The sequence below is a fragment of the Typopeltis vanoorti genome, chromosome 3 (genome assembly GCF_054136105.1).
Source record: "Typopeltis vanoorti isolate ZY-2024b chromosome 3, IOZ_Tvanoo_1.0, whole genome shotgun sequence".
In the NCBI taxonomy this organism is placed as follows: Eukaryota; Metazoa; Arthropoda; class Arachnida; order Uropygi; family Thelyphonidae; genus Typopeltis; species Typopeltis vanoorti.
Window position 1 is genome coordinate 175,330,063 of NC_143551.1, and position 26,522 is coordinate 175,356,584.

The 26,522-nt window shown below is 36.0% G+C and overlaps 1 protein-coding gene across 1 annotated transcript in view; it reads right to left on the bottom strand.

Annotated features, from left to right (window-relative positions):
- LOC150108757 (uncharacterized) overlaps nt 1-26,522 on the bottom strand; it is a 144,361-nt gene that overhangs the window by 93,283 nt on the left and 24,556 nt on the right. Inside the window, exons 2-4 of the mRNA XM_090416214.1 lie at nt 24,711-24,820; nt 17,599-17,724; nt 2,978-3,176 (exon numbers count right to left, since the gene is read on the bottom strand). Coding sequence (XP_090272340.1) covers nt 2,978-3,176; nt 17,599-17,724; nt 24,711-24,820 — 435 coding nt within the window. The remainder of the gene's footprint in view (nt 1-2,977; nt 3,177-17,598; nt 17,725-24,710; nt 24,821-26,522) is intronic.

Below are 26,522 nucleotides of genomic sequence, written 5' to 3' on the forward strand. Positions count from 1 at the left end.
AAGAGCTAAGGCTAACATCTCCAATTTTGATATCAGATTTAATACTGCTTTCCTTCATTATGTCAATTATCTGATAATCACCTGACAATCTTACTTTTCCTTCGGTTCTTTCACTGCTGATCTTGGAAAAGTCCTCTTACTGCTACAACAATGCAACATGCAAAGCACTCTTTGTTTTGCCTGAAAGAAATAGAAGAATGCTGACCATGGATACCAAATATCTCCTGGTTCTGTTAATTTCTCCAGTTGTTCTGATAGCTTGTATTCCTGTTCGTTGTTGTCTTTTTATTCTTTTCTGTTCCTTAGAAATCAAACAGAATTCTGCACATTGTAAATTAGCAATATTCCACTCACTCCTAAAACAAAGTAACAAATCTTTATCATCAAACTGCATTAAATTTCTCTCGCTTAAAATATTTCTCAATTAAGGAAGAAACCCATTAACACTCAACTTCAAAATTATCATGAAGCCTTTTAATTAATAAATGATTATTAGTATAGATTCTGTCTGTCAATCAACTGAGAAACCTTTCTGCTTATGCCATCCACCTTTGGACAAATGCAATGGAAAATCTGGGAAATCTCATATAGTTGCTATTGATATTTTTAAAGCATTTGATAAGGTTTGCACTAAGGCCTATAAAGTAAATTCCCATTATACAGTCTGTCTTCCAACATCTACAACTAGATTACCAGCTTTCTATCTGAATGCACATTACATGAAATAGTGGATGAATCTTTATTCCTCAAACACCAACTTTGCAAATGAATGCTTGCATTCCAAGAGGCTTTGTTCTCTCACCTACACTCCTTTTATATATCAATCTTCACCAACTGACTGGAAATCAAATACAGTTTTTTTTCTGATGATGGCACAATGTACTCCTGTTTCTCATTTGATATTTTTAAAAAGGCTTGAATTATACAAATTACCAATACACCATGAATATAAACTTCTACAGAATGATATTCTGATCTCCAAACCATTCTTCAATGGGGTTCAAATATTCTTGCTAATCTGTTAATGGAAAGATGTTAAAGCTCATTAGAAAGATAAAGGAGAAAATTGGATTCAAGAACACGTAGCAATAAGTAGCATGTTTGCTGCTGATCTCAAGGAAGTAAGACATATGAGATGTGACAATTAATCCCCTAACCAGCCATGACGTCTATAGATGTGCAGCTAAATCTGGATATGATTCTGTAATACCCATTGAATAACATGGATAAGAAAGTGCAATTTGGTCTCATTGTTTCATTCACCTGGGCCAGTAGGGAGGTTAAATTCTGAGAATGGCTGTGCACTATCATGCATATGTCAAGTCAGCAAAACCATGTGACTGTGCATGTTTGACATGTACATGAGCACTACTTAATTGTTTTGATACCATTCAAGGCAACGGCATAGAGCTATATCAAAACAATTAACCCAGTAGTTGAAAAACTCACACGTATGTATTTGTTGCTTTTACTGGAAAAAATAAGCAAACAGAATTCAGAACAATGAACACATTAACATCAAGTTTTGCACAAAGTTAGTCAAAAGCATAAGTGAAATTAGACATGTTAAGAGTGGTTTATGGTGATGATGTCATGAAAAAGTTTAGTGTACATAAGAGGTTTGAGAGGAATGGGAAGATGTGTGAGATGAAAGAATTGAATGACCACAAACTCATCAAACATGTGAAAATATGGAAAGAATAGTTCAGTCCAACAGATTAATAACTGTATACAGTTAATGGCAGAAGAATAAAATTAAGAATATAGAATATTGCATGAGAAATGAAAGATATATCCATGGAATGCAGTCTACTGTAATGAGAAATGCTAAATAAAATGACTGCAGTAAAGGCAAATAAAGTATATCATGAGACAAAGGTCCAGTCCACACTAAAAATGTTATGAATCTAGATTAGGAAAAATGTTTTAATGTATCCTTTCAGATGACACTAAAGATTTTTTTTTTTTAAACTTATACTCTGTGGAGTGTCTGAAGAACAATCGGTTAATTCAGGCATGTAATAATAATTGTAGCATAATTGCAAGCTCAATTTGTCCTCTGAAACAATCCCTTTCTTCACTTATTTCTCCATGCTATGATGCCAGTACTTTAGTACTGGCATCATAACAAACATAGAAGTATACACTACTTGGGAAAGAAGTCAACAAACACTCCAATGGGCAAGCTGCATCTCGCGATTTAACAAGTCATGTCAGTGCAACTGTGTCCAGGTGAAATGGCTGTAAGAAGGGAGCTGACGAAGTTTAAAACAGGCATTGTGGAGAAGATGGAGAAGCATGGGTGTGGTAGATGCCCGGTGAATGTCTCTTACTACAGTGCATAACCCCAACTATGAAATTTGGAAGTGCAGATGTGATGGTATGATCCAATTTTTCCTGGTTTGGCTTGGACTTCTGTTTGTGGTGCCACAAACAGTGAACTATGAGAAGTATCTGAAAATTCTGGACAATGCAATGCTTCCTCCTTTGTGGCTTTTCTATAGAACTGACCATTGTCTCGTTCAGAAAGACAATGCCCCGTGTCATAAGGAAGGCTGCTGCTGCTGTAACTGTGTGATTTGTGGATATGAACTTCATCACACTTAACTGGCCTCCACAGAGTCATGATCTCATCCTTACTGAACATCTGTGGGATGAACTGGGGTGTCGGACAAGGTCAAAGGATGTCTGCCCCACAACAGTCTAGGACCTCATTACATGCCTACAGGAAGAATGGTTCAAAATTCCCATTGATCATTATTATACACTTGTGGGTGAAAAGGACCTACATCTTATTAAGGTGGGTGCCATGGCTGTTTGTTCTTCATGCTATGGTTTCCAGTGACTTCTTCCCAAGCAGTGTGTGTGTATGTATGTATGTGTGTGTGTGTGTGTTGTTCAGTTATGTGTGTGCATGCATGAATGCAAGATCACACATTTGGAAGAGTGAGAGAGAGAGAGAAATTACAAAACATACCTTTTCCAAAGCTTGGATTAGACTTGTGGGTTTCATTTTCACATTCCAATGTTCTTTTGGGGGTGAATCGTCGCATATTTGACTTCCCATTTTCTTCAGTTTCTTCACACACAAACTTATGATAGTCTGGATCCATATGAAAATCTTTAATAATTGGTTTCTTTTCTTCTTCCTCTTCAGTAGGTTTCTTAAATACTAACTATTTAGACATACAAAATTTTTCAGAAATATAACACTTAATTCCACTTCAATTTGAAATATATCACATTCAAAAAAAAATAATCATTACAGATTTTTATTCATGCATCATAATTAAAGATAATGAACAGTACTATACCACCATCTTTCAGCATTATCACAATACTAGATTTAATGCAAGGTAGAAAACTTATATAGAATCATAGTCAGTAAACAATTCTTCTTCTCTGGCACTACAGCTCCATGTAGAACCCTGGCCTTCCATTTCTGGGTTTCGTAACTCACTGCGAGGTGGGGTTGTTACCCCCATGCTCAACCATGCATAATTGTCTGTGAAGCGTTGTGTTCTTAAGACCGGTTTGCCTGCTTTGCGAGAGGGAAAACCCCATATAAAATGGGAAGAAAAACCACAGAACAACCTTCCTCAAACCACTCCCAACCTCACATCCTCTAGCAACACAAAAGTGGCATTTGGGATCCTTTGGATCTTCTATCCCTCCTTTCCTTAGTCTGATTATATCCACTCATCCAACCCTAACAGTTGCTCCAAACCAGTCAACAGAAATTATCCTCACTGGCATGAAGGCCTTTATCCCCCAATCTACCCAAAATCCTCATCTGCTCTCCAAGTCCTGGTTCAACAGAAAGTGTATCAACGCAATCAAAGAAAAAAACTCCAGTTTAACATGGCTCACATCAAAAACTCCAGCTTCATATTCTGCCTATATCAAAGTATGCAACAAATGCAAAACAGTCAACAGCAGATCGAAATCTGATTTAATAAATTCCAACAGCAACTTTATCGTGGTGCTCCACGAGATGGAGCACCCCAACTGCAATGCAGTCGAAACTTTGTGAACCGTGGGGACGCCGTGTTGCATTCGGTGATTGGCTGGCCTGGTTAGCATGTCCGCTCTGCAGCCAAAAAACTGCGGGTTCGAATCCCACCATGGGAATAGGTTTTTGTGATTGTCCTACAAACTTTGGTGGAAAGGGAATCTGCGACCCTACCACTTATTCTAGCAGAAGACATCATTGCCAAAACCATGCGAGATAAGGTACAGCAGTGACCATACGGCGTCTATGGACATCAAATGTGAATTTCTTTTCTTTTTTTTTTTTTTTTAACAGCAACTTTTCTCCTATACAAATGGAAGTCATACCTTCTGGTTCCTTGCTAAGGCTGTCGGATGCAACTTCTGCTCACCTGCACTTTCTCCTCTGATTCTACCATCCTGATTGTACCATGGTTACTTCACCCAAAAATAAAGCTGACCTCCTAGCATTGCTCTTTTCCTTGAACTCCTTCATTGATGACCAAGGGAAACTGCCTCCTACCATACCAGAATCTGAGCACCATATGCCTACTGTAATTTTTTGACAAAAAAAAAAATCCATCATAAAATTACTAAATAACTTGGATACTAAAAAAGTCTTCTGGTCCTGATGGCACCTTTCCAATTGTTCTCACTGTGCTCTAGAGCTAACACCCATCCAGCACTGTCTCTATATTCTATTATGTTTAGCCTGGTACTTATCCCAATGCATGGAAGCAATATCGTATCCATCCTATTCAAAAATGGAAGATAGAAGTCTACAGTCAAACAACCTACCAACTGCCATCACCTCTGTTCTATTATGTATTCTATTATGTTTAGCCTGGTACTTATCCCAATGCATGGAAGCAATATCGTATCCATCCTATTCAAAAATGGAAGATAGAAGTCTACAGTCAAACAACCTACCAACTGCCATCACCTCTGTCCTCTCCAAAATAATGGAGAGAGTCATGAACAATGAAAAACCAGGTTTTAAGTTGGTTATTCATTGTTTTTATTAACTGCAGTCCTGTTGTTCATGATAACCAACATAATATAAACTCAGATACGCTTGGTTCTCTCTCTCTCTCTCTCTGTGATCAGACATCTGAAGATACTTCAGCACAAGTTCCAAATTTAAATCAAGAAACATTAAGCTTATGCATCGAATGAATATATTCAGCATTACAAACACCATGTTAAAGAATCTTCTATAAATAGAATGTATAGGTCAGACTTACATAAAGAAACTAATATTGAAAATGATAACTGTAATAAACAAGAATTTGGTGAGCCACAGGAGTTGAATATTTCAGGTCGCTCAGCAGAACACATAAATGATGTGTACAGACAAGAACACTGTATATCCAATTGTACATTATCAGACAGGTATAATGATCAAACTAGATATATATCTCATCAGTTAAATAACATGAATCACACTGACAGGTGGTCATCGTCACAAAAGAACAGAAGCTGGAGAGATAGGATACGGCGAAATAGAAAAAGACAGCATAATGAAAATATATCAGAATATCAGTCAACAATTCCTAAACTTAAAATTATAGCCAATAACTGGAAACACTTCAAAACTGAACTACATAAACAAACAGCATTAGAAGCTTTAAAAAATGGCCCAGGAGATATCCTGTGGGAGGGAAATTGCCATCCACTTATAAAGCCTGCTTGTAGTATTTCTTGTAGTAAGAATAACATTTGATTATTTGTAATTTAAAATATTTTGGCTTTTGCCATAGTTTAATGTTTATTATGAATATCTTCTTTTGAAGATTGCAGATGATTTTCTCTCACTCTCACTTTTAGGAGAAAATACTTGAAAACTTTTCATTTATGTATTTTTATTAGTTTACTACTGGATTTGCCTTGAAGAAAAGTAATATGCCAGAAATCTGTGTGTACATGTTTAGTGTACCCAGAATAATAACTTTAATCTTCAGACTTAATTCCACACGAAATCTGATTCCATGGTAATAACATTATAAGCATGTCTACTAAAATGAGTTGATATCCCTGAAATTATCCTTACCATCGAGTGAATGAGAATTTCTACTATCCACTTTATTCCCATTAAAAACCTATCATTAAATGATAGCTGTCTGCCTGACTTTTGGAGTACGTTCATTCAGGAACATTACTGTTGCACTGCTGCTGCCAGTAGAAGATTGTGTGATTTAAACTGTGATTTAAGCCATTTAAACTGACATAATGTCATGGGTGGTCATAATATAATGTCATTGGTCAGGGGTGCTTAAGGGTCAAAGCTATATAACTGACAGGAGACCTCCACATAGACTTTAAAGGAATGCAGAGAACCGACCAGAGCTTCTGACCTAATGTCCAATCCTTACCTTCTCGTGGGGATTGGACCCTATTAGGTATTTACCTGGATACTGAACGAACGAGGATGGGCTGACAATTTGGGATTTAGCCAACCAAATTGTATTCTTATTGGCTTAAACTAAAATACAAAATTATGTACAACATGACAGAATTTCATGCTGGCTGGGATGGCACCCAGTTAAACAAGGCCCCCCCATGGTTTTTGCAAGGGCAAACATTGAAAAGGCAGCTATTGGAATAAATCCTGAAACACATTGATTTAGAAGAAAATCATAGATAGGAAATTAGTAATGGTGCAAGTTTTTCATGTAGTACTATCATATCCTGTATATCACATCAAATTCCTGATGTGAACCTCTTGAGGTTCACATCAGGAATTTGATGATGATGTATTTCTTCAACATGTTTTGCTGTCCATATGGCTAATATCTTCAGTTTACTTAACCTAAGTAAAAAGCTGACAAAAAACTAAATATTTCTATAAATTATTAGACATGTTACGTGCGGTCTCTACATTGCTGTATAAACTCTGTATGTGACTGCTGGCATAAGAGAGGTCTTGAATGTTAAGCATATTACTTAAATCAGTTCTATTAAAATCAGTCAAAATCAGAATGGCCTTCCAATTAGTTGACAGCTGTTGGGAAATATTTAGTTTTCTTTACTTATGTTACATAGCCTTCTGAAGATACTCAGCCATAGGGCAAAATATGTTGACAAAATGCATCCAGCATTAATAAAAAATGTCTATGAGTTAGAATGGAGAACAAGTCATTAATAGCCAACGTCTTCACTACTTAGGGCTCACCATTTAATCAGCAACCACCAGTATGGTTTCCACCATTCAAGATCCACAGCTTACCTCTTAACTTTTGCTCTTTTCTACAAATTTTTCCAAAATATTTCTGCATTTCTTTCTCTGCAATATTTAGGTCTATAAGAAAGAACAACTGTTCCTCATTCTTTATGTTAGCTGTCTTGTCTAATTATTCAAACAGTCACCACAAATAAGTGTCATTGTCCAATTCCCCATGTTAACAGTTATCCACATTACCTTACTTGATACTGTATGCCTGTGAATAAGTTTATTTTCATGTTTAGTGTTGAATATTTCAGCTATTCCTTCCATACACTGACTATTATTGCAATATAACATCTTGTACAAGGGTGGTCTGAAAAGTTCTCGGCCTAACAATGGAAAAAAAACGAATCCATAATTTCAACATTATTTTTATTTTTCAACATAATCTCCCTTAAGACTAATACATTTATTCCAGCGATGCTCCAGCACCATTATCCCTGTAGTGGTTCTTAGTAAGATCTGCAAAATACCCCTCTACAGCTGCAATCACCTCTTAATTCGAAGAAAAACACTGATCAGCAAGGAAGAGCTTTAGTTTTGGGAAGAGAAAGAAGAGGGAGCCAAATCTGGGGAATAGGGTGGATGTTCTAACAATTCATAATGCAGATCCCTTAATTTTCCATTGCCAAAATAACTTTCTGGGCAGGTGCATTGTCCTGATGAAAAATGATTTTTTCTTCTGCAAACTGGGTCTTTTCTCAAGAATTTTTCGTCTAGTCTGGTTAAAAGATTGGAATAATATTCCCCGGTTATTGTTTTACCCTTTTCAAGATAATTAATAAACAAAATGCCTTTAACATCCCAAAACACCGACGCCATAACCTTGTTTTCTTTGGCGCTGATCAACCAGCTCCTGTCCACTGTCTTGACTGCTGTTTGGATTCTGGTGTGTAATGGTGAATCCAAGTCTCATCCATAGTAATAAATTGACACACAAAGTCAGTTTTATTCTTGTTAAAATGCTCCAAGCACTGTTCAGAGATTTTCATACGAGTGCGTTTTTGATCTGCTGTGAGCAAGTGCAGCACCCAACTTGCACAAAGCTTTTTCATTTGCAATTCTTCATGCAAAATTTATCCTACAGTAAATAAATGCCTATAGTCTCAATAATTTCACACACTTTGACTCGCCGGTCATTCAATACCATATTGTGCACTTGATAAGTGATTTCTCGTGTTGTTACACTTTTTGGACGTCCTTCACATGGATCATCTTCAAGGCTGGTATTGCCAAGTTTAACTCGGCAGCCCATTTCTTAATTGTCAAAAAGGAAGGAGAAGAGTGCCCATAAACTTTTATGAACTTTGAATGAATTTCTTTTGCATTAAACCTTCTTTTGCAAAGAATTATAAAATTCTTTGCAAAAGAATTATAAATTCAGATTTTATCCATTACAAGGGATACAGATAATACTTTTGCTTTCAGACAGCTGTATAAAATTACTTGATAGAATGACTTGCAATTTCACATCGATGCGTATGACAGATGTACCAGCTTAGGAAAAAAAAAATCTTGTTGATAGTATTGCCATCTATGGTTGAGGCCAAGAACTTTTCAGACCACCCTTGTATTTGTTATTTAGAAGAATCGTGGCTGTGTTGGTATTCTTTGTTTCAGTAACACAAATTATGGTGGTGCTTCTCTAATTCTTCTGCCAGTTCCACTTCTCTTTTTTTTTTTTTAATTGATGTCTTAAACTGGTGGTGCTTGTTTTAAATTCTGCTGATGTTGTCTTGGAGTTACTTCCAGTTGCTGACTTTTCACTGTTCACCTTGATTTTCTAACAAAAACCATAGCAGCATAGGTGACATCCCAGCCAGCATGAAATTTTGTCATGTTGTACCATCCTTTGTTTTGGTTTAAGCCAATATAGAATATAATTTGGTCCACTAAATTCCAAATTGCCAGCCCATCCTCATTTGTTCAGTGATCTAGGCAGATATCTATTAACGGTGAGAAGGTGAGAAGCATATTATACTTGTCAAAAAATTATATGCTTGTTTTAACCATCCACATGGATAAAATATATCAAAAATATAAGCTTCACATATAACTTATTTCAGTAGTATCCAAATATAAATCTAACCATGGGCATGATGTTTATGATTGTCTTTAGCTGGGAGATGCATTTCATTATCCGGTGTGAGACCACTGACTGGAGGAATTAAGTGGCTTCAAGCAGGGGGGGGGGAGAAGGATGAGGAGGTGGTTTCCAGACTAAAAAAATAAATAAAAAATGCAAAAAGAAAAAAAAAATCTAAAATTAATAAAAATAGAAAAACATTCTTAGCCTGCCCTCAGTACTAATACACCATAAGTTGACACAAGTTTAAATTGCATATGAAGTATCTTCAGAAAGTCTACATGCATATAGAGGCTGTTGATTTCATATCAACTGCTTCACATGTGAAGTCAACAGCTTTGATATACAAATGTCCTAGTCATGAAGATATTTCACAAACAAACTACTTTGTTTGCTTAAGTAAAGGATCAAAACAAGAATATAATTTCTTGTCAGGTATAATATACTCTGATATCCTGCAGAAAAACTATCTACAACTGTCTCTGATCCAGAGTTTTTAATATAGTAACACACCATTCAGAAAATATGTGACTTCTACAATGGATGTGTGCTTATGGCATAGCTTCTGCTGATGTGACTCTGATCAGGATCCCTTCAGTAGTACTAGCCTTAAGAGATGTCTACAATGATTTTTGTCTAGCATTGGGTGGAACCAAGGTTTTTGCAAGTGTTGTCTGGCTGAACCACCATTGAGTATTCAGGAGTGATCAAGAGTATTGACTAAGTATTATACTTTGGGTCACTCCATGAGGTTAGAGTAATCTGAAGGATCACTTAGTTTTAGAAGAAGGTCCCATTACTTACAAAGTGGTCTGGGTGGTGGCACTTCTCATAATGTTTTTATATTATGAGATATGAGGCAACCAATGTGAAATCTACAGCCTCTATAAACAAGTAGACTAGTTTTGAAGATACTTCACATGCAAAATCAGTTTGCGTATACTTCATAAAGAATAAAAACAAAAATGTAATTTTTCTTGTCAAGTACAATATACAGTAGTTCCCCCTTACTTGCAAGGGATACGTTCCAAGACCCCCCCCCCCCCCCGTGGATACTTGAAACCATAGATAGTACTGAACCCTATATATATATATATATATATATATATATATCATTGACAATTTTGCTAGAATATTACATAGTTTTGTTTGCTTTTTGTATCTTAGTGTATCTGTTTGTGTGTTTTTGGTGTTTCAATTATTAATTTGATAAAATACGATAGAAGCACACATGGCTCCAGTAAGAAGGAAAATGGTGGCTAGTAATAATGGTTCGCCATCTTTGTTCAATAATGGTAACATAAAGGAGATTATTCAGTGTACTATCTGTGAAATGTATGCGTTGTGGAGAGCGGTTGGAGTATGGTTAGATGATGATAATGGAGTAAATGTGTGTAGAAAATGTAAGGAAAATGAGGAATTAAAGTGTATTTCAGGTCGCGAGTGTGATATTTATGTCAAATCTCAGAATGTAGAAAATAGTGATATGGTAAGAAATTGCGAGGTTGTACCAGAGAGCTGTGAGGGCATGAATGTAGAAAGTGTGAATGAAGATAGTAATACAGAGCAAATTAATGGTTTAATAGATAATAAAAAAGATGAGATAGATGCAATGAGTGAGATCGCAGTATTGAGCGGAGCGATACAGGGAGCAAAGCGGCAGCCGGAGCGTATGCACAAATATCTCCTGAGTGTACCAGCCAATAAAAAAAAGTATGAAAGGAAAAATAAGAGCATGATTGTAAACAAAATGAAGGAGCGAGTGCTGTATGGAGATTCAATAGTATGAGTTGTGATAGTAGAGAATTTGACAAAATCATACCAACCTGGTGCGACCGTTAAGGAGGTAAGTGAGTCTATTAGGGAGCAAAAGCAAAGGGTGAAAGAAATTATAGTAGTGGCAGGTATGAATGATTTGAAAGGAGATAAAATGGAAATGATAGAGGACCTGAATGAATTGTTTGAGGTAGCAAAAGAAAAGAGTGAGAGAGTTAGGATGATTAGTATTTTGTTGCGGTATGACAGTGAAGAGTTTAGGAGGGCCATAATTGCAAATGACTTTATGCGTGGGTTATTCATGACAAGTGGTGTGGAATTTGTGGACGTGTGGAGTGAGTTCGATGGGCGAAAGGATCTATATAAGATGGATGGTTTGCATTTGAATGGATTCGGCGTAAGGAGACTTGAAAACGTGTTGTTGAATGAAGTGGATGTCCACAGATTTTGCAGAAGGTATACCTATACCTTCTGCAAAATCTGTGGAGGGAATTTAAGGAGAAAGGTGACCGGCAGGCACATGAACGGTATAAAACCCAGGCCAGAAGGGTAACAAGTGTGGTAAGAAAAGCAAAAGCGGAATATGAAAGAATATTAGCCATGCAGGCTAAAGAGAATCCCAAACAGTTTTTTCGATATGTTGCAATTAAAAGAAAAAACGTATATGGCAGATTGATTTTAAAGAATGCCGATGGTAGGGAGGTAACCGAATCAGTTGATATAGTAGAATTACTGAGTGAGCACTTTGCAAGAGTACATCATGCATGTGGTGACATTGCAGAAATGAAAGAACAAACAGCATCATCATCATCAAATTCCTGCCATGTACCCACAAGGGGTGTACAGGATATGATAGTACTACATGAAAAAATTATATCATTACTAACTTCCTATCTACAATTTTCCTCCAAATCAGTCTGTTACTTGTCAAGACTCGAACATTATCAGATCTTATATTTCTATCGTCTAAGACACTTTGTACCATATCAATCCACCTATATCTTAGTCTTCCTCTGGGTCGTTTTGCTGCCAACCTGGCAGAGAACACTTATTTTGCTAATCTTTCCTCGCCCATTCTATTTAGGTGACCATACCACCTGAGATCCTGAGATTAGCTCCGCTAACGCATTCCTGGATGCTAACAATGTCAAGTTCTTTCCTAATATCCTCGTTTTTAATATGATATTGCCATTGATGCCATCTGTTCACGCTTCTAATCTTTCTCAGGATTATCATATCTGCGGTCTCCAGTCTTTGGTCAAGTGTTTTACTTCTGACCCAGCTCTCAGATGCATAAGTTAAAACTGGTTTGAACATCGTCTTGTATACAGCTAATTTAGTGTTCCGACTAATTTCTCTTTTATTCCATATGAATTTATTCAACTGACTTCCCACCATACCAGCTTTGCTGATTCTGTTGTCTATTTCTATATTTAATTTACCATCTTCAGTAAAAATTGTGCCTAAGTAGCTGAAATGTTTTACTTGTTCCACAGGTTCCCCGTTCACAATGAAGTGGACATTTTCAATGATTCTGCCTATTTTCATTGTCTTTGTCTTTTTATTGCTAACCTTCATACCATATCTATTACAACAGCTATTTAATTTAGTCAGAGAATCTTGCAAACTTGTAGCCGATTTATTTAGAAGTATAACATCATCCGCATAAAGCAAAGAGCTGAGATTAACACCTGCAATTCTGATATCATGTTTAATACCACTTTTCTTCATAATGTGATCCATATAGATAATGATAAGTATTGCTTGATATAATGCCCCATTGACACCATATAACTGCAGCATATCGAATAGCTTCTCTCTTGGCACCTTATCATATGCCTTTTCCAAATCGACAAAACTTAAATACAGATCTTTGTTATATTCCTATGCTTTCTCGACTATTTGTCGTAAAGTGAAGATCTGATCCTGACAGCCTCTGTTTGGCCTGAATCCAGCTTGTTCTTCACCAAGCTTTTCTTCCACAATTCTTCTCAACCGTTTCTCAAGTATACTTGCATAGATATTGCCAGGAACCCTCAGTAGGGAAATACCTCTGTAATTCTCACATTCAGTTTTATTTCCCTTTTTATATATGGGTACTATGAGAGCTCTACTCCAATCATCAGGAATTCGTCCCTCTGTCAGGGCTTTCTGAACTATGCAGTGCAGCCACTGTAAGACTCTTATACCACCATACTTCAGCATTCTACTCCTGCTGTCTTTCCACATTTCAAGCCTTTGATGGCTTTTTCTACTTCAAGTATGGATATGTATTCCTGATTGCATGCCCAGTCAGTGTTTTTTACCACTGTGCTGTCATCACTGCTTGTTTCGTTTAGCAGTTTTTCAAAGTAATTACTCCATACTTCAAGGATATCTTTTTCTCCAGTTTTCATGTCACCTTTATCATCTCTAACTCCTTTAAAAGTTTCTTCAACAGCCTCCAGAATATTTTGCCACCTTCTTGATATTTATTTTCTATATTCTTGCCAAAGTCCTCCCATGACTTTTGTTTAGCTAGTTTTACACACTGTTTAGCATTCTTGCATTTGTCTCTATATTCTCTAAGAGCACAAGCTGACTTATTTGACAGGAACCTTTGATATGCTTTCTTCTTTTCCTTCACTGCCTTTTTAACTTCCTGTGTCCACCAGGGAGTTCTGATTTTTTTTTATCCTTGCAGACAACCTCACCACATGCCTTTCTCGCAGAATCAATCAATGTTTTCTTCAGAGTTTGCCACTGAATCTCCCAGGTTTGATTCCTGTTCGCAAACTCTTTCATTTTTTTCTTCAATAATTTTTGTGTAGTTTAGTCTATAGTTCACATCTGAGAGCTGCTCAACTTTTATTCGCTTTAAAACTTTCTTACATGTTATTCTTTTCAATATGAAATTCAATTTTATCCTGCTCAAGACTAAATAGTGATCACTTCCAATTTCAAATCCTCTGTACACTCTGGTGTTCTGCACCAGGGAGAAAACATCACTATCAACAATAACATAGTCAATGAGACTTTTCTTATTCCTAGCCTCTTCTCTCCATGTGAATTTGTGCACATTTTTATGTTGGAACATGGTGTTAGTAATAACCAGTCCATGTCCTGAGCAGAAATCCAACAGATATTTACCATTATTTTTAGCTTTGCTCTTTTCTCCAAATTTTCCCAAAATATTTTTGTATGTTTCACAATCATTTCCTACTCTGCTATTTAGATCCCCAACAAGGACCAACTTTTCCTTTTTCATTGTGTCAGTTGCTTTTTCTAAAGCCTCAAAAAATTCCTCCACTTCTACCTTAGTAGAACCTTCTGTGGGACCATACGCACAAATAAGTCTCATTGTACAGTTCCCCATTCTCATATTTGCTCACATTACTCTACTTGAGACTGACTGCCATTCAAGAAGATTAGCCTCGTATTTTGTGTTGAATACTATGGCTACTCCTTCTTTTCCTTGATTGTCATTGCTGAATATAACATTTTGTATTTATTGCTGAGAAAGATCTCACCAGTTTCGGTCTTTTTTGTTTCAGTCACCCCTATTATGTCGATCTGGTACTTATCTAATTCCTCAGCAAGCTCCTTTTCTTTGCCATTCAGGCTTCTTACGTTGATAGTACCAATCTTTATCTCCGGTGATATTGAGTTAGGGTTTTGTTTTCAGATTTTTTCCAGTAGCTGACTTTTTGCTGTTCGCCCTGGTTCCCTGGCGAAAACAACAGTGGCCTTGTTTAACCAGGCGACGCTCCAGCTGGCATGAAATTTTGTCATGTTGTACCATTATTTTGTATATTGGTTTAAGCTAATAAGAATACAATTTGGTCTGCTATATCCCAAATTGCCAGCCTATCCTCATTTGTTCAGTATCCAGGTAGATACCCAACAGGGTGCTCCACGAGAAGGTTAAAATAAAAATAAAGGAGGTGGAGACGATCCAGAGACGAGTGACCAAGATATGAGAACAGGTTGAAGATTTGTGGGCTGCAGAAATTGGTTTATATGCGGAAAAGGGGTGATATGATTGAGACATTCAATTACTGAAGGGTTTCTATAAGATCAATTCAGAAGATATTTTTGAGAATAGGACTGGTAGTGGGAGGACTAGGAACCATCCATGGAAGCTTGGTAAGAGTGTGGTTAGCAGGGGTGTTAGAGCTAGGTTTTTTACCTTGGAGAGAGTGGTAAATGAGTGGATAAGCAGCCAGAATCTGTTGTGGGTGCCACGACTGTAAATGAGTTCAAGGAGAAGTATGATAGATACCGTGTGATTGTTGAATAGTTGTTCTTGACATGATGTTGGGCCTCCCTCGATGAGTCTGAGGACTCCTTGGAGCTGCCCGTAATAATAATAATAATAATATATATATATACTATGGTTTTTTCCTGTACATACATACCCATGATAAAGTTTAATTTATAAATTAGGCACAGTAAGACATTAACAACAATAATAAAATAGAACAATTATAACAATATACTGCAATAAAGGTTATATGAGTATGAATGGAATCTTAGCAACCTCAGCATACACTTTATTATTTGTTTACTTATTCATTATTTTATGAAGTTGAGAACTTTTACCTTCTCACTTAAAAGGAAGCATGTTACAGCTTCTTTTGGCATATCCGAATTGCCAACATCACTACTCTTGCGCTTTGGGCCATTATTAAGTAAAATAAGGGTTACATGAACACAAGCACTGTGATACTGCGACAGTTGATCTGATAACTGAGACAGCTACTAAGTGACTAATGGGTGGGTAGCATATATGGTACAGCATCGATACAGACAAAGGGGTGATGCACGTCCCAGGCGGAACGGCATGAGATATATTACATTACTCAGACTGGTGTGCAATTTAAACTTATAAATTGTTTATTTCTGGAATTTCCCATTTAATATTTTCAGATTGGGGTTGGGATAACTGAAAGCAGAAAGTGAACCCACAGATAAGGCAGGGGGGGGGGGGGGAATATGGTACTTTGTAACCCGGTGGTAAAACTTTATACAATTAAGTCAGAAGCCTTATGGTTCTACGTATTCCTTAAAAGGCTGTGAAGTTCTCTTCCCAGTTAACTAGTTTTGACCCTTAAGCAACCTCTAAGTTTGAAAAAAAAATAATAATAATAAAGATTAGAAATGGCTAAAGGAGCATTTTTCAAAATGAAAAACATATGAAAAATAATAAACTTTCAACTAAAACTTACAATTCTTGCTTGTTATATAATAGCAATTATGACTTTTGCTTTAGACTAATAGATAATGCTACCAACTTTTGAAAGAAAAACAGAGGCAGTGACTATGATTCTTAAGATGCATGTTAAGCGTCAAGAACAAGTCTTGCTACAAATGAATATATTCCACGGAAAACAGACTATAAAAAGAAAACTTATTCTGAATATCAGAGAGACAATCTAAATTTACTTGGACACATTTTGAGAAAGGTGGCATTTCAAAAGTTGGCTCCCATAGGAAAAATAAAGAATATACTCTGTCCTTCCTGGTAAATAAAGATCTGTTGAAAAGTATCAAAATAAGCAAATATAGCAATACCAATCTTTTACATGTTTCAAGGAAAAGCTTAGTAAAGATCATTACTGTCCTTTCAGGATAGATCAATAAACAGAAGAATTGCATTTTCTACTTTGAATAAGATATTATGGGATATTCTAGTTATTTGCTGGATTTCAACTGAAATCCAGTTGAAAGTTAGGTACACATTTCCCTTGTGAGATTACAGTTTCACAGCCTAATGGAATTATTATCATCATTATTATAATGTGTTGCCTCCAAGGACTCATGAGATACAAAGATATCATTGCAGGAGGGCACTGTACTCTACTCCGCTATATACATCTTGCTATCTCCCTTACTATCTAATTCTCCACTTATGACACTACTACCATTTACCAACAACAGTATTTTTTGTCTGTAAATTGAGTGTTTCTCATGGCTGATTTGCCAACATGCAGGATGAAAAACCAAGTTTCCAGGAGAAAAAACCCTGATAGCTCTGTATGAGGTCGGTTAACTCACCTTCAATTGAAAAAGCACATATAAAGATTCCTCTTGTCATGATGAGAATTGAACTTGGGTCTTTTCCAATGGAAGAGCCCAATGTTCCATTGATCTTCTTGTGCTGTGGAGGTATTAAACTAAACTAAACTAATGAAAACGCAAAAAATAAGTACTAATTAAATTTCTTTAATTAAAAAACTATGCTTCAACATTAAATTATAAAACAAACAGCTTCTTCTTCTTTAGCTAGTTGAACCTCTAAGATTCTTAGCTGCATGCACCAGCTTCTTCCATTCCTTTCTGTCTTGAGCTTTTTCATTCCAGTTCTGAATCCTCATCTAAGTTTCTGGATATTATTCTCCCAATGCATCATATTTAACATTCTCATGTTTTTCACAGAAAATGTTAAATACACTTCATGATTTTTATATTATATGTACTTTATATCTAAAAATTTTATATCTAAAAACTAACAGCTCACCTTTAAAACATTTTCAAAACTCACCTTTAGAACAGTATACAAAAAAAATACTGCAATGCCAATGGTATAAATGGGCATTATTATACTCATTGCACCCCCAGATTTGGGTTGAGACTTTATTGGCTGTCTACTGGAAGGATGAGGAAAAGGCTGGGGGGGAAAAAGTAGATAAATGACAATATATTTAAAATCAATGCAAAATCTAGATCAATGTTTATAATGCAATATATAAAAAAAAAAAAAAACATGGATACAACAGATCCTGATAACTACTATTTTTTAAATTTGTTTTAAATCCATCATTTATTAAATGAGAGCTAAAATAAGCAAATAATATATATAACTACCCATGAGTGAAATGTAAGTTTTTTCCTTTCATATACATAGAAGCTAATACAAAAACAAGATATTTTTTATATTACTTTGAATTTAACCACCCAACATCCATATGGATGAAATATGTTAAGCTTCATATCCATGTTATTTCAATGGAATATCAATGGTATTGATAATTTAATAGGCACATCGCAAATTGAGAGAGTAAAAATAAAAATGCTGTAAAAAATTACTCAAAATTATTGCCATATATGCATTACTTTACTGAACTATTTAATGCAATTCATCAGCACAAGTTACAGGTAAGAACAGGAAAAATAAATACAGAAATATGGATATAACTCTTCAGAATAAAATCTATTAAAAGAAAGTGAGGAAATCTCTTTGCTGTGTGCCATATGGTAAATGTCTGCTGCTGTGCAAGTCTTGCCAGCCCATCCTTGTTCGTTCAGTATCCAGGTAGATATCCAACAGGGTGCACCACGAGAAGGTGAGGACTGGACATTAGGTCAGAAGCCCTGGTCGGTTCTCTGCATTCCTTTAAAGGCTATGTGGAGGTCTCCTCTCAGTTATACAGTTTGACCATTAAGCACCCCTTGTTAGGTGCAGCCTTGTGAAAACTTTAGTTGATAGTATTTTTGCTGTAGCCATTTTTTTTAAGAAAGTATTGCTGATAATTTCTAATTCATGCTTAAGTGTTTACTCAAGGAAGTAAATCTTTAAAGCCCTTTTTTCAGTGAAAAATGAAACCTAGTTGTTGTGTTGGTGGTGGTAAGAGTTTATGTATATATATTAACCAGCATGTGTAGGCTTACAGTAAATGGTAAAGGAAGACTGAAGAAGGTGTCTAAATTATAGCAGCCATGGGGTCAGGTAATGGAAACATCATGAATGTACCTAAGCTAGTCTTTGGGTTAAAATAAAGAATCTAGAGCATGTTGGTTAAAAGCTTCCATATAAAAGCTAGTAACGGGGAATAACAGCAAGCCCATGGCTGTGCCTTCTCTTTTTGTAGGTAAAAAGTATTTTGCCACACAAAATAACCAGAACATAACGCATGGGCAAAGAGCACCATGATATCGAGCAGAAATCTGTCCTGTAAAAGAAGAATTGTGTCATTGACATTAGGTATGATGTTTTTAATTTTGTTTACATAGCATTGTGTGGTTTTTATATGGGTCGGGGGAAAGGTAGGGGGAATGACTTACCAATTTCTTGAGTGTTAATGCTAGTTTCTTAACTAGATGATAATTGGACTGTCAATACCTTCAACTGTTGGCTGAAGTGTTATGTTCTGTATATGAATCTTCATCATCATCATCATCATCATCAAATTCCTGCCATGTACCCTCAAGGGGTGTACAGGATATGACAGTACTACATGAAAAAATTACATCATTACTAACTTCCTATCTACAATTTTCCTCCAAATCAGTCTGTTACTTGTCAAGACTCCAACATTATCAGATCTTATATTTCTATCGTCTAAGGCACTTTGTACCGTATCAATCCACCTATATCTTGGTCTTCCTCTGGGTCGTTTTCCTGCCAACCTGGCAGAGAACACTTGTTTTGCTAATCTTTCCTCTCCCATTCTATTTAAGTGACCATACCATCTGAGATTAGCTCTGCTAACGCATTCCTGGATGCTGACAATGTCAAGTTCTTTCCTAATATCCTCATTTTTAACATGATATTCCCATTGATGCCATCTGTTCACACCTCTAATCTTTCTCAGGACTCTCGTATCTGCGGTCTCTAGTCTTTGGTCAAGTGTTTTACTTCTGACCCAGCTCTCAGATCCATAAGTTAAAATTGGTTTGAACACAGTCTTGTATACAGCTAATTTATTGTTCCGACTAATTTCTTTCTTATTCCATATGAATTTATTCAATTGACTTCCCACGATACCAGCTTTGCTGATTCTGTTGTCTATTTCTATATTTAGTTTACCATCTTCAGTAAAAATTGTGCCTAAGTAGCTGAAATGTTTTACTTGTTCCACAGGTTCTCCATTCACAGCACAGTTGACATTTTCAATGATTCTGCCTATTTTCATTGTCTTTGTCTTTTTATTGCTGACCTTCATACCATATCTATTACAACAGCTATTCAATTTAGTCAGAGAATCTTGCAGACTTGTAGCTGATTTATTTAGAAGTATAACATCATCTGCATAAAGCAAAGAGCTGACATTAACATCTCCAATTTTGATATCAGGTTTAATACCACATTCCTTCATAATGTGATCCATATAGATAATGAATAACAGAGGGGATAATGTACATCCTTGTCTCACACCAGATTTAACATTAAACCATCTTCCTGTACTTCCTTCAATTCTAACTGCTGACTCACAACTCAAATAAAGACTAAGTACTGCTTGATATAATGCCCCATTGACACCATATCACTGCAGCGTATTGAATAGCTTCTCTCTTGGCACCTTGTCATATGCCTTTTCCAAATCGACAAAACTTAAATACAGATCTTTGTTATATTCCCATGCTTTCTCGACTATTTGTCGTAAAGTGAAGATCTGATCCTGACAGCCTCTATTTGGCCTGAATCCAGCTTGTTCTTCACCAAGCTTTTCTTCCACAATTCTTCTCAACCGTTTCTCAAGTATACTTGCATAGATCTTGCCAGGAACACTCAGTAGGGAAATACCTCTGTAATTCTCACATTCAGTTTTATTTCCCTTTTTATATATGGGTACTATGAGAGCTCTACTCCAATCATCGGGAATTCGTCCCTCTGTCCAGGCTTTCTGAACTATGCAGTGCAGCCACTGTAAGACTCTTACACCACCATACTTCAGCATTTCTGGTCGAATATCATCTACTCCTGCTGCCTTTCCACATTTCAAGCCTTTGATGGCTTTTTCTACTTCAAGTATGGATATGTATTCCAGACTGCATGCCTGGTCAGTGTCTTTTATCACTGTGCTGTCATCACTGCTTGTTTCATTTAGCAGTTTTTCAAAGTAATTACTCCATACTTCAAGGATATCTTTTTCTCCTGTTTTCATTTCACCTTTATCATCTCTAATTCCTTTTATAGCACTCTTTCCTCCATTCCTAAGCTTCTTCAACAACCTCCAGAATATTTTGCCACCTTCTTGATATTTATTTTCTATATTCTTGCCAAAGTCCTCCCATGACTTTTGTTTAGCTAGTTTTACACACTGTTTAGCTTTCTTACATTTGTCTCTGTATTCTGTAAGAGTAAAAGCTGACTTATTTGCCAGGAACTTTTGATATGCTTTCTTCTTTTCCTTCACTGCCTCTTTAACTTCCTGTGTCCACCAGGGAGTTCTGATTTTTTTATCCTTGCACACAACCTCACCACATGCCTCTCTGGCAGAATCAATCAATGTTTCCTTCAGAGTTTGCCACTGAATCTCCAAGGTTTGATTCCTGTTCTCAAACTCTTTCATTTTCTTTTCAATAATATTTCTGTATTTTAGTCTACAGTTCACATCTGAGAGCTGCTCAACTTTTATTCGCTTTAAAACTTTCTTACATGTTATTCTTTTCAATATGAAATTCAATTTTATCCTGCTCAAGACTAAATAGTGATCACTTCCAATTTCAAATCCTCTGTACACTCTGGTGTTCTGCACCAGGGAGAAAACATCACTATCAACAATAACATAGTCAATGAGACTTTTCTTATTCCTAGCCTCTTCTCTCCATGTGAATTTGTGCACATTTTTATGTTGGAACATGGTGTTAGTAATAACCAGTCCATGTCCTGAGCAGAAATCCAACAGATATTTGCCATTATTATTAGCTTTGCTCTTTTCTCCAAATTTTCCCAAAATATTTTTGTATGTCTCACAATCATTTCCTACTCTGCTATTTAGATCCCCAACAAGGACCAACTTTTCATTTTTCATTGTGTCAGTTGCTTTTTCTAAAGCCTCAAAAAATTCCTCCACTTCTACCTTAGTAGAACCTTCTGTGGGACCATAGGCACAAATAAGTCTCATTGTCCAGTTCCCCATTCTCATATTTGCCCACATTACTCTACTTGAGACTGACTGCCATTCAAGAAGATTAGCCTCGTATTTTGTGTTGAATACTATGGCTACTCCTTCTTTTCCTTGATTGTCATTGCCTGAATATAACATTTTGTATTTATTGCTCAGAAAGATCTCACCAGTTTTGGTCTTTTTTGTTTCAGTCACCCCTATTATGTTGAACTTGTACTTATCTAATTCCTCAGCTAGCTCCATTTCTTTGCCATTCAGGCTTCTTACGTTGATAGTACCGATCTTTAACTCTGGTGATGTTGAGTTGGGGTTTGTTTTCAGATTTGTTCCAGTAGCTGACTTTTCGCTGTTCGCCCTGGTTCCCTGGCAAAAACAACGGGGGCCTTGTTTAACCGGGCGACGCCCCAGCCGGCATGAAATTTTGTCATGTTGTACCATCATTTTTTATTTTGGGGTGCTTAAGGGTCAAAGCTGTATAACTGAGAGGAGACCTCCACATAGCCTTTAAAGGAATGCGGAGAACCGACCAGGGCTTCTGACCTAATGTCCAATCCTCACCTTCTCGTGGTGCACCCTGTTGGGTATCTACTTTGATACTGAACGAACAAGGATGGGCTGGCAATTTGGGATTTAGCCGACGAAATTGTATTCTTATTGGTTAAACCAAAATAAAAAAAATTATGAATCTTAGGCAAATCATAAATTTTTAGGACATGAGCTTAGTGCAGTGGTTTTTTTTTTTTTTTAACTGCGTCTGCAGGCCAAGAAGTGACTGATTTAAGTAATTCTACTGTTTTATTTTTAATCTGATTAGTTGGGTTATATTTCACAGGTTGATAGATTCTGTTGTCTGAGACTGATTCATTTTTTTAAAAGTTGTTCAAGTTTAAAATAATAGTAGCACTCCCTTTATCGGCTATAGTAATTCATACCATATTCTGACTTGCTTTTAAAGATTTCACAGCTGCTAATTCAGTTTTGGTGAAGTTGATAGTTATTGCTTTAGTATTATTTAAAATATTAGAAGTTTCTAATTGCATTTTATCAGCTATGTTGGTTGGGAGACCATATAGTATATAAAATTCAATTTTTTAATTGTCCTAGGTGTCACAATTTAGTCTCCATAATTTATCAAAATAAATGCTGATCACCATGTAACCTTAAAAGAACTGAAAAATGTTTGTTTTTGCATATAAGAATGTTGAACATTTCATGTTATTTACAATCTTATAATATACTTTCAGAGAATAGAATAGACAAGGATAGCCACAGGACTAAATTTAAAAGTGGAATCTGCTGATGCTGTAAGAAATTATCCTGCTCAAAAAAGTAAAATGATTCCCTTCAATATCCATATAGTATAGCTATTTCAATATAATTAACATTACAACTGACTGATCAGTTTTAGCATCATGGATTCCAGCATCACATACAGTTGACCAGCTAGAATTTCATTACCCATCACAGCTGGAATTACACTTCAAGAAACCGCAAAGACCACAAAAAATTCCTACTAATAACTGCTTCTTAATAGTTATTACCAAAAATAAATATTCAAAACAAGATTACACAAGTACACATTGCATTATTGTTTTGAATATTTCTTCTGTCTTAGCAATTATTGGCAGAAATTTCTGATGTCAGTGCAATTACTTGAGGTCTAATGTTAATGAAATTACAGCTCCAGCCAACTCTGACTATAAAGAACTCAAAGGGATCAAAGAAATACAATGAACTCCCACTACAGAACACTCATGGGGATCAAAGAAAACAGTGTGTAACAAATACAGGAAACGGTTTGCTATAATGAATTTTATTTAGAATAGCATTGTGCCCATTGGATTTCATTTGGAACTTTTTGGCAATGCAGTATAGCAAGTGAGTTTGTTATAACTATGTCTGCTATAGTCAGAGTCAATTATAGTTTATTATACTGAAAAGTTTGCTACTGTGAATTTCTTTTAGAATTCTTAAAGGACATTATGGAATGCTGGCCGAGACTTATTCAGTACTCTGTTATAGAAAGTGGGTTCATGATAATGGTGTATAGTAGGAAATAACTTAAAAAAATAAAAATAAAAAATAAAAATAAATAAATAAATAAAGTGCTGGCTTTTTTTTTTCTGTGTATGTTTCAATAAATTATTACATAAAAAAATAAAATAAATAAATAAAAAACTGACTGTAGAACACATACTATTTAAGATATATACCTATTAAGGTTTAGGATTCCTCCCCTCCCCCCCAAGACAACAGCATTAGTCTACCATAATATCTTCCCTGAAAGCTTCGACTCACTGAGAGCCTCAAGCTCACTATCAGTGATGGCTAGAGGATGGAGACTAGCTGCCTACCAATCTGCAAGAAAGGTTAAGACTAAAGGAACTCTGCATACTCCATTTGGGAATAAAAAGTATTCAAGGATTTATTTTATTTTTTTATAATGTTTAAAAAAATGAAGAATTGCAATCATTATTTTGTTTTTAAACAATTATAAACCAAGACAACAGAGGGTTGGAGTGCACAAAGCAATCTTGATTATCGTATCACTGATAATCATGACTACAGAACTAAGCACTTGTTGATTAATAGCAGATAATTCGTATCTGGATAACTAAGTTTATTCTACAATATGCTTAATATTCTGCAAGTTACTAGGTTAATGATGAAGAGGTTTATCTCTAGTAAGGAAGAGTGAAATAATAGAATAGAAAAGGACAACTTGGTAATAAGCATGCTAAATTTCACATTATGAGTCTAAGCTACAAATTAACTTATATAAATCAATTTGGATAATACTTACCCTACCTTCTCTTACATGAACCCTCTCACCATGACTTCCAGCGGTATCCCTTAAATTTGGATGTACCATACCTGGATGTAAGTGTGGTGGTCTATTTCCCCGAACGTAATCTGTACAACAAAATATTTTGTTAAAAATAATAGGGTATAAAACAAAACAACTTTACTGATTACCCAAGAAATAAAGTTTAACTGAATACTGTAAAAATATGACACACTTCATAACTCTGTCATCCAGTTTCTAGTCACTTTACCACATACATTTCAAGGCTTAGCACTGAAGTCTTGAGATGTCTGTATGAACAAACAGTGTTATGATAATGAACAGTGTTGTTACTCAAAAATGCTATTATGAAATTCACCTTTCTATGAATATTTGCAATAACTTCCTTACCCTGGTAGTCAGCAGCTTTTCTGGTCTTGACAGTGTTCCACCTTAAATCCTCCATATCCTCCAAGATAACCCACATGCTTCTTTAACCTCCTTACCGGCCAAGGTGGATGAAATAGTGAGACCAAACTGAACTTCTCATCCATGTTATTCAATGGGTGTTACAGAATCGTATCCAGATTTAGCTGGATGTCTAGACATGACGGACGGTTGCAGGGTTAAAGTCTTCATCAGTGCTGTTATTATATCTACTCTCTATATATAAAAAGATAAGCTGAAATTTGAAATGTTTTTATGTCATGTTTTCTGTCTTACCAGCCCGGAACTCAGGTGCCAGGAGGATGGATCCCCCCCCCCCTAGTATGTTTGTATAAATGTCCTGTTAATGTCCCACATAATGCTATTCCGGTCTTCAATGGCATTCCACAGCTCATCCTGTATGCTATATTGCTGGGTGTAAATGATGATCTTCAGGTGGGCTCATAACAGAAGTCAGAAATGAGATTAGAAGAATATGGATGTACAAATGGTTCATTTTACCCTATCTATCAATGTAGTAGATAGATTAATGTGACTTGGTATTCATGAGAAAAATGGGCTCGAGTTCCCATTATGAAATATCCACACTGTTTGTTGCACTATTGGTGGTTTATCTAAAGTTTATCTAAACATTTAATGCAGTAATTGCATTAAATATTCAGATAAACTAAAAAAAAAGGTAAATAAGAAGTCTTGATAGTTGGAGCAGCAGCACATAAGAACTCAGGAGACTACCATTGGAATAGTATTTCCTGAAAATAGTGTGGATTTTCATCAGTCAAGGTATGTTGACTATGACTATTTGAAATCTCAATCTGTCTGAATGCAGGCTTCATCCTATCAACAACACTTAGTGGTGGATGCAGTGCATCCATTATTGCAGTAGCCATTTGTAGAATGCTTTTCAAAACTCAAAATCCAGCACTTGTAAAGTTTAAAAACAGAACATATAAAGAATGGATACAAGTAAGCATGCAACATTCACCACACTATAAACTTAGAAAGGTAGTGACAAGCAGAAAATTGCCTGTTAATAGTACTAGGGGGGATCATTCAAAAGCATACACAGCATCCTCTTCGATCCATGCTTCTGTGATTTCATAGTCTACCAAAAAAAAAATAATAATAATAAATAAATAAATAATAATCCCCTCGAGGAACACGGCCTTGTCTTGGTGGTGGGACTTGCGTGCTTCAATGATGTTGAGAGCTATGCTGGCAGTACCATAGCTACCAGAAGGGCCATCCTAGTCAGACGGCTCTCAACTGAGGAACCAGACTAACAGTGTTCCATCTCAATTGTGAAAAGCAAGAAGAAATCCATACCGGATCAGTCAATGCCCTAGTCATCAAGGACTGTGTCAGATATTTGGGGGGATCCTG